The 12058-nt window shown below is 43.1% G+C and overlaps 1 protein-coding gene across 1 annotated transcript; it reads left to right on the top strand.

Annotated features, from left to right (window-relative positions):
* Positions 1–10365: 10365 nt before the first annotated feature.
* Positions 10366–11625, top strand: nog1 (noggin 1). Its single transcript, XM_070848388.1, has one exon. It carries the CDS (start codon positions 10680–10682, stop codon positions 11346–11348), a length of 669 nt encoding a protein of 222 aa, XP_070704489.1. The 5' UTR covers positions 10366–10679; the 3' UTR covers positions 11349–11625.
* Positions 11626–12058: the final 433 nt, after the last annotated feature.

Here is a 12058-nt window from a genome sequence, read left to right as displayed (position 1 = left end):
GGCAGATCTGCGAGTGCAAGTGTATTTTTGATAGGAGTCATTGATAGCTGACTCTTTCACTTGAGGTTTTTGATGTGTTTCAGCTGGGGTTAGATGTTTTTATGTTATTTCACATCATGGCTGATGTGAAATAACATAAAAACAATGTTTGTGTGAAATTTGGCTTCCTCCACAGTAGCAGTCTCAAACTAACCTGTTTGTCAGTCTCTTCCAAAACCATTCACGGTGTTGTTAAATTTAGACAACTCCTGTACAGCTGCATGGCTCCGTTTGCAGAACGATCCGGTCATGGCTTTAAAAAAAACTATATCGATTGTTGGAAGTAAACAGGACACTGTCTCTGTTGCCACCTCCAGCTTTGGCACTGAAGATAACCATAGGTTGTTTAGGTTGTTAACAAATGACTAATGGCTTGTTGTTCTGGAGATGGAAGTTTTCATAATGTTGTCTTCTTCAAAGTATCAGTTTGTAAGACTTGGCCACTTTCTCTAAATAAATAGGGGGCCACATTTGCCCCTTCATGCTACACACACGTAGAACACGCTATATTTTTAGCATGTTTAGAATAGAACATATATTTTACACATACACACTTTTTTTTTTAATTTGCATGTGGAGGAATAGTGGTGATCGTATGATTGTCACCTTCATATTAAAAGTTTGACATCTGGGACACATTGTGTTTACCTCATCTTCATCATCTACCTTATCTTTCTAAAGGCATTTGCTCTTAATCCAAATAAAAAAAAATAACAGACTTAAGTGGATTTAAGCAGAAAAGTAGTGATGTTTGCCACAGATATATTTTTGGTATAGTTTTGTTGTCAGTGGCTGTTTTGTGGGCGAGTGCTACTTCCTCTTCTTCCTGTCATATTGGAGGGCAGACAGGATGCCTGACTATCGCCCCTGAGGTACAAGGCAGTACGGGCTGGGTCTAGCTGGTTAGCATGCTAACTTCAGGCCTCTCAGCCATTGCATGCAGGGATGGGCTCCAGCCTGCAGGATAAGCAAGCACAGAAAACAACTGCACGCATGGACCAACTACATCTGATGAGGACCGTTTGATTTCTGCTGGATAACACTTCCACTACTGACTCTTTAGGTCCGAGCACACGGTGCTGGTGTCCACATGAATATATCTGCTTCTGTTGTCGGACTGCAGGAGTGTAAATTCTAGTTTGATTGTGGGTCACAAGTAGTAGCGATGAACTGAGGCAAAGAGAAATTCCTTAAGCATTACACTGACACCCACAAGAGGAACCCACTTTCATACATACACGCAGTCATCCTGCATCAAAAAGCTAATTTTACACTGCTCAGAGTGTTAACCATTCTACAAATAAAAAGTGAAAAGGCTGAACTAAATACTCACTGTTTAGTGTCTGTAGCACCAAATTCTTACTAAGAAGGTGTGTGTGGCTCTGATATGTCTATTTTTGAGTTCTTGACTCTGAGAAACTCCTCATCTAAACGAGTCGAGCTCCTGCTGAATAACAGAACACAGAAACTTCACTGCCTTAGTGTCACGTTTTATGATTTAAGGGAAAAAAGAGGGAGAAAAAAAAACGCTTCTGTCTGCCAGAAATGGTATGAAATCCTGTCTGTCTCCACGTCTGTTTGAATTCACAGTAACAACACTGTCACATGCTGAACCAACACGAGAGGCCGACTGAGGTGTGAATTGGAGGAGGTGTGAGAAGCTTATAGAGCCAATAAAGTGATTATAGGTTCCTTCCTATCAAGCCCACAGAGCTGCCTGACAGTTCAATTTAACAGCAGCTGTTAAACAAACACGCTGATTTGTCTTAACAGAGGCTCAGACACACAGATCTGAGTTATATGAGGCTTTTTATATTTCATATATCGGTTATATATTTATTTTTTAATTGGACCTAATACAATTCTTTAAAAAATCTTATCATTCTTATAAAATTCAGTCTCTGAGTTTCAAAGATAATTTGTTCCTAGGCTGCAACTAAGGGTCATTTTCTAGACTTTTCTGCTGTTTCTTATAGGAATTGATGAATAATTTAGTCTGTATGTTGTGCCCGCCACAATATCCCACTTTCCGTCTTCATATTGCCTGTTTTGTCTGATCAGCGGTCCAAAGCCCAAAGATATTTAGCTATTATCACATAAGAGAAGAATAAGGGAACAACAGCAAGTCAGACAAAAGGAAAACCAGGAAATGTTTGGGATTTTTGCATATCTAATCAAAACAGTTGGCAGTTTGTTTTGTAGCGTGACTACTTGATGAACTGACTGCTGCTTTCAGCTGAAGTTCCATCGTCTTAATTGTGAGTCAGATTTTAGATGTACTGAATATTTAAGCATCAGTCCAAAAGTAGCTGTGTATCACCTCATAGTCTGTCTTTCAGAAGCTCATTTTGGTTGTTAGTGTGAAATCACTTCTTCATGTTGACCTGACACTGAGCAGTGACTGAGATGAAAGTAAAGTATGAAGTCATGTGTCTGTCGGCCATCGCTCAGCTCGGCGCTGAACCGCCGGCCGTTGAAAGTGACTGCCCGTCTGTCTTCCTGGTTGTCTGACACACTTAAGCTGCGTGGAGGTCCGCTGACGTCCTCACCCTGCTGATGTCCTTACCCCGCTAACGGCCTCACCCTGATCTGCTGCGGCTGCTGGAGCTGTGGAGGTGAGCTGGGAAGCGCCTGGGTGGCAGGGCAGCACACGGGGCCTCCCTGGCTGGCGCCTGTAATTTTACCTTCCCATTCATCAGCCAGAGATATTAATAATAACAGCACATCTGGATTCACTTTACTGTCTCGTGTTAACCCTTTCCACTGCAGCACTGACTGCCTCTGCAGCCGCTGGACAGGCCCACCCCCCCAACTCAAGTCCCATTTCTCTTGCTGTCAGTCTTCATTTCTCTGTCTCATCTACTGCTGCACTGTTTCCCTTGTAGCTTCACAGAATGCCAGCCAGCTCACCGGAATATCTTTACAGTATGTGTGTTCACGCCGACTTGTTTCCACAGTAGCTGTCTCTTGTGTGTTTGAGGAAGTCACATTGCATAAGTCACAATAAATACATTTTATACATAGGGACATTTTTTTTTAATCTCTTACAAATATGTTTGTAACAAAGTGGTATCTCTGTAAATAGCCCCACCAGGGGTCCCTACATTTTTACAAATCTTTATCCTTGCTGGTTCTTTTTATTGAAGCCATATACTCTCCTGCAGTACTTACCAGGGCTGTGCTGTATTGCAGCTTAGTAGCATAAAGTTGAACTCTGTTCAACCGTGTCCTGTCACTAAGACGCTGAGGTGCCTTTGCCAGCCACCCTTCCATTCTCTCATCTCTCCTCGACTCCTAGCTCGAAAACAGCCGCGGGGTTTTTCATTGTTGCTCGCACCGAAGCAACACCGGATCACAAATGGCATCATGCAGCTGCATGACCAAAAGCGATGCATCTCTGCTCCGCCTTTTTGCCGTTTTAATGACATACAGGTATATGCGAGACAAAAAAAACAGTTTGGAAAATACAGTGGAAATGCAAGAAAAGACCTGGTGTCAGTCCAGGAGAGACTGACTGTGTTTGCTATTATCCCTGCTTGTATAATTTGTTGTGTTAAGATTCCAAAGACACTCAACAAAAGACAGAGTTCAGAGAGGCAGGGGGGTGCAGCCAGGACGAGGCTCTGATTCGAGCATGGCCACTTGGTATAAACAGTTTTGCCTGAAGGTGTGGTCAGCCGACATCCAGACCAGTTTGTCTCATATATACTGAACTTGCCATTTTCAAAGTGTCCACTTCTGAACTGCCTGCACAGGTTCTTATCCCCCACCCTAATCCAGTGAAGAAAGAACTAATTAGCCATGCCATCCATTTGCTTTTTGACACTCTGCCAGAAAGTCCAAACACAAGAACCGCACTTTGTTTCATGTCAACATGAGACGATGGGGTGTAAAAACTCAGACATTGGCATGGATGCATGCCGCCGCTGCTATAACAGTTTATACATGGGTGTCCGTAGACACCTCGGCATGGAGGCAGAGTAAATCACCCTGCTGAGCTGTCTATAGGTGGAACCAGGGCCCTGCTACTGGCCGCCATGCAGGCTTGGCTCCGCGCCCGTCGCCCGAGCCTCCCGCTGGTGGCAACAGGTGACAGAGGTCTGCTGTGTGTAGAGCTGACAGCCCCCTCGCAACGCATAGGAACACTTGCTTCATTACCAGACCCCCACCACCCCATTCCCCAGCTGTAGAGAGAGGGAGAGGGACAGGGAGACAGACAGGAGTAGAGGGAGGCTTTACTGCAGTTTCTGTGGTACTAAACATGAGTTTGAGAGGAGGCAAAAAGCTCAGTGTGCATCACTCATCTGCTCATGAGTCAACACTCATGATGTCACACGCTGCCCTGCCAGCCTCACACACAACTATACTGTATTACCAATTTTTGTATAAAAGACCTTATTTATTAAAAAAAGGGGAGAGCCGGCTCTTTTTCCATGCAGTGGACTGAGCCGTACCTCCCAGAGAGCCCTGACTGTTAAACCATCGTGCCACAAACAACCTGCTAAAAACACTTAGAGTATTTCTCCCATACAGAAATAAACACTGGCCAATTAGTGTTCTTATTTTTGGAACTATTTTAGCTGCCAGAGGAGTTGAAAATATAACCAACCAGACGTGGCCTGACACGGAGGACTGCAATTTCAGTCCTCTGCGTCTCCGCATGGACATCCAGGAGCTGCTATAGCTATCAAGGCCGTGCATCGGCCCTCGTGGATACTTTATGTCTCTGAAATGAATCCTCGGGGTGGAACAATAGCACCACTATTATCCAGCACAGAGAGAGATGAATTCACATGAGGATAGGTCATCTTGATTTATGAAGTGTGAATTAGGAGCTGAGAGTTTGAGACCAAGGTGGGGTTGGTGGGGGGTTGCATGGCACAAACAGCCGTCTGTGCTGCAGGGGCTGGAGACACCACGACCTCCCGTCATCCCCCTACCGCCCCCCACCACCCCACCACCACCACTACGCTCTGACTCCTGGCCTGTTCACTAATTTACAGGAGCCCCTGGCACGGCTGCAGCTTTGGCTTCAGATGATCTGTAGAAATCCAGCCAGATCGCCATGTGGGGATCAACGCCTCAGCTTTGGCAGGGCGTTGAAATGCGCTAAATGCCCCGCTAGCTGTGGCAGACGCCTGCTGTGTGTCTGCGCTGGTCGTCAGGCTTCATTTATATCACACGGTGGGTTGATGGAGTGCTGAATCATCCATCAAGACCATGAGTATTTACTTTGATTCCAGTAAGAGAAAGGCTGATCTGAAATTGCTGACCTGGACTTGTTCTTAAGCCAACATGGCAAAGTAAGAGAGAGCTGCTGGTCTTTCTGTGTGCAAGCTGTTGTATTAAAGCCAACTGAAGTTGATACCGTTTGTACCTGTGTGTGGGCATTAATTGGGTCTACATCCATGAGACAATAATAACAGAGAATACCTCCGTTCCAAATCCTTGAGCCAGTCATATTCACCGAATGAAGACTATGAAACTCTGCATCACTACAAAGTTAACTTTTGAGCTTAGACTTTTGTCCCTACACGGAGGTGATGTGTGGTAAACATGATGGCAACCTTGATGAAAACCAAAATTGCTGCTGCAAATGGTCCTGCAGTCCCGTCCAAGTCCATGCCACACAATAGCGGGCACGTAGACAAACCTGCATTGCTTGACAGCAGAAGTTACAGAACAACAGTTTTTTGCTAAAGCCCTCAGTGTTGGCACCCTCCTGGAGCCCATGCAACGGTCCTGTTGAAATTAATGAGAGTGCATTGTGTTTGTGCATCAGCTAAATCAAAATTCTTGGTATTAGGAGTAATTTGGGGAGTATATATACTGTGTGTAAAATTTAGTTTAGATCAACCTTGACAAAAATGCTCAATAAAATTCAAATACTGGAAAAAAAATCTTCTGCAGAATGGAAAATCAGTACGCACAATGAGCCAAAGACTCATTGTGGAGGAAAAATTTAAAAGAAGTCACAGTTCAATAGTTACGAGCCAAAATGTAAAAATACTTGTTACAATGCCACCAGCAGTTGACCCGTTTGTGTCCTTTTACTTTTTGTTATTTAAACAATCGCTCAGGACTTTAACTTTTCTTATTTTTCAGTCACTTCCAAAACTGAACACATTTTTAATTTCTTTTTTCACGTCCGTTATGCTGATAAAGCCGCCTGTCCTCGGTACACCTAGATACAAATTCAGTCTCCTGAGCAATCACTGAGTTCTGTGCTCTGCCTTTTGGTTTAATGACTTTGTTTGGATGCAGCGTTTCTGTCTGTGAAACTCTTTTATGGAGGAGTGGAAGGAACACACTCTCACACCAGGCTTTGGGTGCTTTGAGCATCAACTCTGCAACCTGTGGGAAAAGTGAGCTAATTGTGCTAATTATAGCGCTGGTTTAAAGCCACAGATATTTATGAGTGTTCTCTACAACCTGAAGATGGCTCTATTTTGATTTAACATGAAGGGTTCATTTGAATAATATATCATCTGCCATAATTACAATGCACTGGCTGTCAGTTCCAGGGTTCAACTGTTACTTTGAATAAAAAAAACTCTCTTACTACCTTAACTGTGAATATAATTAAACCTATACAATGGATTTTTGTGGACTGAACAGACATAAAACTCTTCAGACAATCAGTTGATTTTCATGTTTTAGGTTGGTGCAGCCTTGAATTTGTTATACTTTATAAGATACAAACATTTTGACCCCAACAGTATTGACAATAGGTTGGTAACAAAGTTGTTAGAGAGGACAAAAACAGCGTGACCTGCAAGAATGCAAATCTGCCTTCCGACTCATGGTCAGTGGTCAGAAGTAGCAATTAATTTTAATTAAGCTCTCAGCAGGAGTGATTATTGTGATTGTGTGCTCTTGGATTGCAGAGGAACGGAAAAAAGTGCTAAACAAACTAGCAAATTGCACACCTCCCGAGTGCCAGAGTAAACAGAATAGCACCCACTTCTGTGGGTCTGTGTGTATTCAGCTTGGCAATGTGGCCTCAATTAGCACGAGGTGTGAAACGGCGTAGCGAGGGAGATAAAACATGTGAAAGGTGTTTTGTGTTGTGAATGACACTGTAACCGCTCTCTGTCACTGATAACAGATCCACTGCAGATGGGATATCAAGCAAGCAAAGTCTGCTCGGATGATTTCTTTTTTCAAAGAAAGGCTCCCAAAGCAGACTTTCTAAATATCTCAGGTCTTTGTGGTTTGCTCCTGCTTGGATGAAGGCTATCATAGTCCTTTCTGTTGTGTGTGTGTGTGTGTGTGTGTGTGTTTCTACCTGAGCGTGCCTTTTCTTGGTACCAGTGCTGAAGGTGTCTGCCAAGAGAGAAGTCTGCTTTTCCTCACTAAATGAGAAATCAGCAGGGAAGGCTACAATGACCTGTGCATGGCTCAAACAAGGGGATTCATTTTGAACGCATATCCTTAAGCGCAGGTTTAAAAGTCTCCTCAAGAACCAGACCCCTCAAAAAAAAGGTCATTACATTGGCTAGTTTATTAGCCAAAGGGAACTGTGTTTGCTTAACTCAAGAACAAAAAAACTCCTCAATTAAGTAGGCGTCTGTCTCAAGTAGCCTGTCTTTTTAAGGAGGAATATTTCACTATCAAAATGTTCCTGTGGTAAAACAGTAGGAAGGGATTAGAAGAAACAAAAACAACTCAGCGTCAAATGAGCCTGGCAATCCTGATGACACTTAATGAGAACCATATTTGGACTTCACCCATGCAGCCGCATTAGAAATGAAGTTTTCCAGCGTGTGAAATATTATTTAACATGCCTGGTTCGTTTTGAAAGTTCCTCAAGTGTGAGATTAAGCACTGCAATTAAGTTCAATTACTTCATTTAGATTGTTAAACAGAAGAGTGATTGGTCTTCATCTGTAATTGCATTAAGCTTTACAAATCTGAGGTGTTTTTAAGAGTCTGGCATTAGATTTGTATGTATCAGTGTGTGTGTGTGTGTGTGTGTGTGTGTGTGTGAGTGTGAGTGTGAGAGAGTAGTTGATTCTGCACCATCCCATGTGTGAATGCACTGGATTGAGCCTATCTGTCAAGCGTGTTTTGGGTGCCATAGTTTATGATACGTGCTGGTCAGATGAAAAATATAAGGGTGACATTTTCCAGACTTTTCACCATCATTTGACCGTAAACTAAATGAGTCGTGTGCTCAAGTGCTTGTGTGAATTAGCTCATTCAAAATGAAACAGAGATGCATTTATCTAAAGCGGATGGTTTATGGCTGATGTAGCAGCTGGCTAAGTTCTTCCATTAAATTATTTTTCAAAGAATGATTCTCTGAGCATGAGTTTAGACAGGTTCACAAATTGTGATACTTTCCATGGCTGCTGCTTAGTGAGCGTTGTTTATTTGGGAGCTAATTTGGCTGGCTTTATTGAGAAGGCTCGCTGTGGCACCGTTACAGGCAGAAATATTGTCCCACTTGAGCTGGACACAAGCAGTAAATACACTGCAAAAAGTGTACTTAACAGGCCATTTCATCTCGTATTCAGGCTGTAAATTGTGCCTTTCTTCAAATAAGTGAAATGTTCTGCTAATTTGGTCACACGATTTTGCTTGTTTCTCTTGCAGTATACCTTGTCTGATTGTTTTGGGCCGTGTTTAATGGAGGCAACAAGATGGATCATCCTACTTTCTGGAAAATGACACTTAAATCAAGAAATTTGTGAACAAATTGGAAACAAGTGAAATTGATCTCACCCTTATTGTGCAGTTTTCTCCTTGTGTACTGTCACTTTCAGGTTGTTAAAATGATCCTATTCCACACTGTCTGACAGCATCACATATATCCTGTGTCAGCTCATTCCAGCTCTTCATTTAAGAAATATGTTATTCACACTGAGTGAAAGTCCATTAAACAGTTTCCATTAAATGGAAATAAACTCATGTTTTCAGAATCACTTTCTATGCGTATTTACAGATACAAAATGTGTCAGCTCCACTCTTTTTGCATCTTTGGAAGTTTTAATCTCCACTTGAATCTCCAGTAATGTTTTTTGGCCCTGAACAAGGTTTGGCTGCACAGCACGAGTTCGTAATGACTGACCCACTAACTGGTTGCTGCTCAAATATGTCAAATTAGATAGATTTTCTGCATATTTCTGCAGGTATGTCTCATTTGAAAACTAAATGTTTGAACTGGCAGGATGCTTACAGTTAACGCAGGTCTCCTTGTGGACTAATAATGTATTTTTTGGTGATTTTGGCTTTGTTTTGAGGGACATTAACCACATAGGTATTTCCACATTAATATGGTACTGTTTTATCAGTTCTCTATTTGTAATTTGTATCTAGATAAGATAAAGGTCACATCAGGTGGGCATCAAGCTGATTTCTGATTTCTGTGGACCCGCGCCTTCAATTAAATCTGCGTTGATAAAAGTTATATCTGACTTTAAATGACCAGAAATGTTCCCAGTTACAGGAGGAAGACATGAGATCAAAGGTTTATTGATTCTGGCTTAAAAAGAACCATTGAAATCCTGAAAGTGGATCTATGTTGTAAAAGCTTTTGGGACATTGGAACAAAAAAGCCTCTTATCAAAACTATATTCTCTTTTTACCAGTGATGAAAGAAATACCAACATTTCACTGGAGTAGTAACCACAGTAATACCACAGTGTAAAAGTGCTCCTTAGTAACAACATGTACTTATTTTACAGTAAAAGTAGTCACTGTGCAGCAGATACAATACATAGTCATTATTGGATTGTTATCACTGATGCAGTCACAGCTAAGCAGCATTGGTGTTGATGCTGTATCTGATCAAAAAAATTCAGATTTAAGAACACAGTTTTAATCTATAACAATAAATCATATTTTTTAAATGATGATGATGTTTTGTATTTAAAACCTCTGCAAAGTAACTGCTAACCACAGCAGTCACATAAATGTAGTACAAAGTTTTAGTATTAAGTGTCATAAAATGGAAATGCTTGATAAAAGTGCAAGTGCCTCCCCAGTGTAGTGCAGCACGAGACTAAACGTACAGTTACAGTCACTATTGACGACCACTGATGCTTGGATGCTCCCAGAGACTCTGTGTTGGTACTTTTCAGGCGCTTTAGCTCCAGTAGAAGGATTCTCCAGATGAAAGAATCATTCCCACTGTGAGACTGATTTAAGGAAGTCTGGAAAACCGACAGGGGGCGTCTCCTCTCCCTGCATACCCCCGCCTCCCCCTCCACCCCCCCTCTCCCCCTCTCAGCGCGGTGGAAGAAGGAGGTATTGGGGATCTCCTCCTAGACAACAAACCCACATTCAAAGAGGGGCACACCAATTACGTCACGCTCAGTGTGGAGGATATAACGGAGGCCGCTGGTTACGCTCAGCGCTTTTCTGAAGAGGACAGGACGGGAGCATCATGCCGAGCCCGCGCGCACGGAGCCCGAGTAGAGACCTGAGCTTTGTCGCGCAGTTTGTCATTAATAGTTTCAACTGATGCTCCCCCGTATGAACTACTAATTTCTGTAGCGGATTTCCATCATGGGAAACTGAAGTTGAAGGGACACTCAAGACGCAGATTTGGATACGCCTCACGCGTAATTGCGCACGAGAAAGCGGACCTTTAGCAGTTCCCTGTGCGCACTGAGCCCTCCGTTGGACCGCCTGACATGGATCAGTCCCAACAGTGTATGGCCATGTATTTGCTGGTGCTGTCTGTGGGACTTTTGATGGACAGGGGGATTTGTCAGCACTACTACCTTCTGCGCCCCATCCCGAGTGACAGTCTGCCGCTTGTGGAATTAAAAGAGGACCCAGACCCGGTCTTCGACCCCAAGGAGCGGGACCTTAACGAGACCGAGCTGAAGAGCACCTTGGGAGACTTTGACAGCCGCTTTTTGTCCGTTTTACCGCCCGTGGAGGACAAATACACCGGGAACGATGAGCTGGATGACGTTGAGATCCAAAAGCTCGGTGGAGTACTGCCGAAGGAAATCAGAGCGGTGGATTTCGACGTCCAGTTCGGCAAGAAGCACAAGCCCAGTAAGAAACTGAAGCGGCGGCTGCAGCAGTGGCTGTGGGCGTACTCGTTCTGCCCGGTCGTGTACACGTGGACCGACTTGGGGAACAGGTTCTGGCCGCGATTCGTGCGGGTGGGCAGCTGCCTCAGCAAGAGGTCGTGTTCGGTGCCGGAGGGGATGGTGTGCAAACCTGCCAACTCGTCCCACCTGACGATACTGAGATGGAGGTGCGTGCAGAGGAAAGGGGGGCACAAATGCGCGTGGATACCGGTGCAGTACCCCATCATCACAGACTGCAAATGCTCCTGTTCAAGTTAAAAAGACAATAGAAATAAATTATAAGCTCATTATTTTTGTGATTCATCTTTCACGTGCACTACCGAGTGTAGGAATGTATTTTCTGTATATGCGGTGCCATGCAGTTATATATAGCTCCCTGTACAAAGTCAGTATTATTTGTAACCAGAGTCTACTTTATTTGTGGAGAATATTGGTTATATATTTTGTATTTATGGTGATATGGCGCATAGAGCCACGTAAGGACTTGCTGTTGTCCATATTTGGATGAAGCATATCGACCTCAGAGTTAAACGTGGATTATTGATACAGCCTTTGTATCGGTGACTTGTTTTATCCTGTAAATTAAGGAAATGTGCTATTTATTCTTTATATTCGTACAATAAACTGACACTGAAATGACCATAAAAGGCTTTTCTTTTCCTTCTTTTCATCACGTATACCCAATCTGCACGTTTGGGTACCTTAAAGTCACCTGCCACAGTGCCACAGTGTGGATTCTCACTTTTTAAATTCACGCACTTGTACACTGCATCATGGTGACTGGTTTATTCTGTGTTATAATGTATGTTGTTACACTATGTAAGAGGATTTGGTGATGAAGATCAGGTGTTTGGAAGTTCATATTTAGGATTTATTAGACAATGATCCAATATCAAATTTTGATCTCTGGACTATATGTGGTCAATGGTTGTCTCTGGGCCTCCAGTTAACCAACACTATCTTATCAC

Source organism: Pempheris klunzingeri, chromosome 17 (assembly GCF_042242105.1).
Source record: "Pempheris klunzingeri isolate RE-2024b chromosome 17, fPemKlu1.hap1, whole genome shotgun sequence".
In the NCBI taxonomy this organism is placed as follows: Eukaryota; Metazoa; Chordata; class Actinopteri; order Acropomatiformes; family Pempheridae; genus Pempheris; species Pempheris klunzingeri.
The sequence above is the reverse complement of the archived record's forward strand: the minus strand, read 5'-3'. Positions and strand labels throughout refer to the sequence as shown.

Bases quoted from the DNA above. Each gene is read 5' to 3' on its own strand.
- nog1 (XM_070848388.1), top strand. From the start codon at position 10,680: ATGGATCAGTCCCAACAGTGTATGGCCATGTATTTGCTGGTGCTGTCT.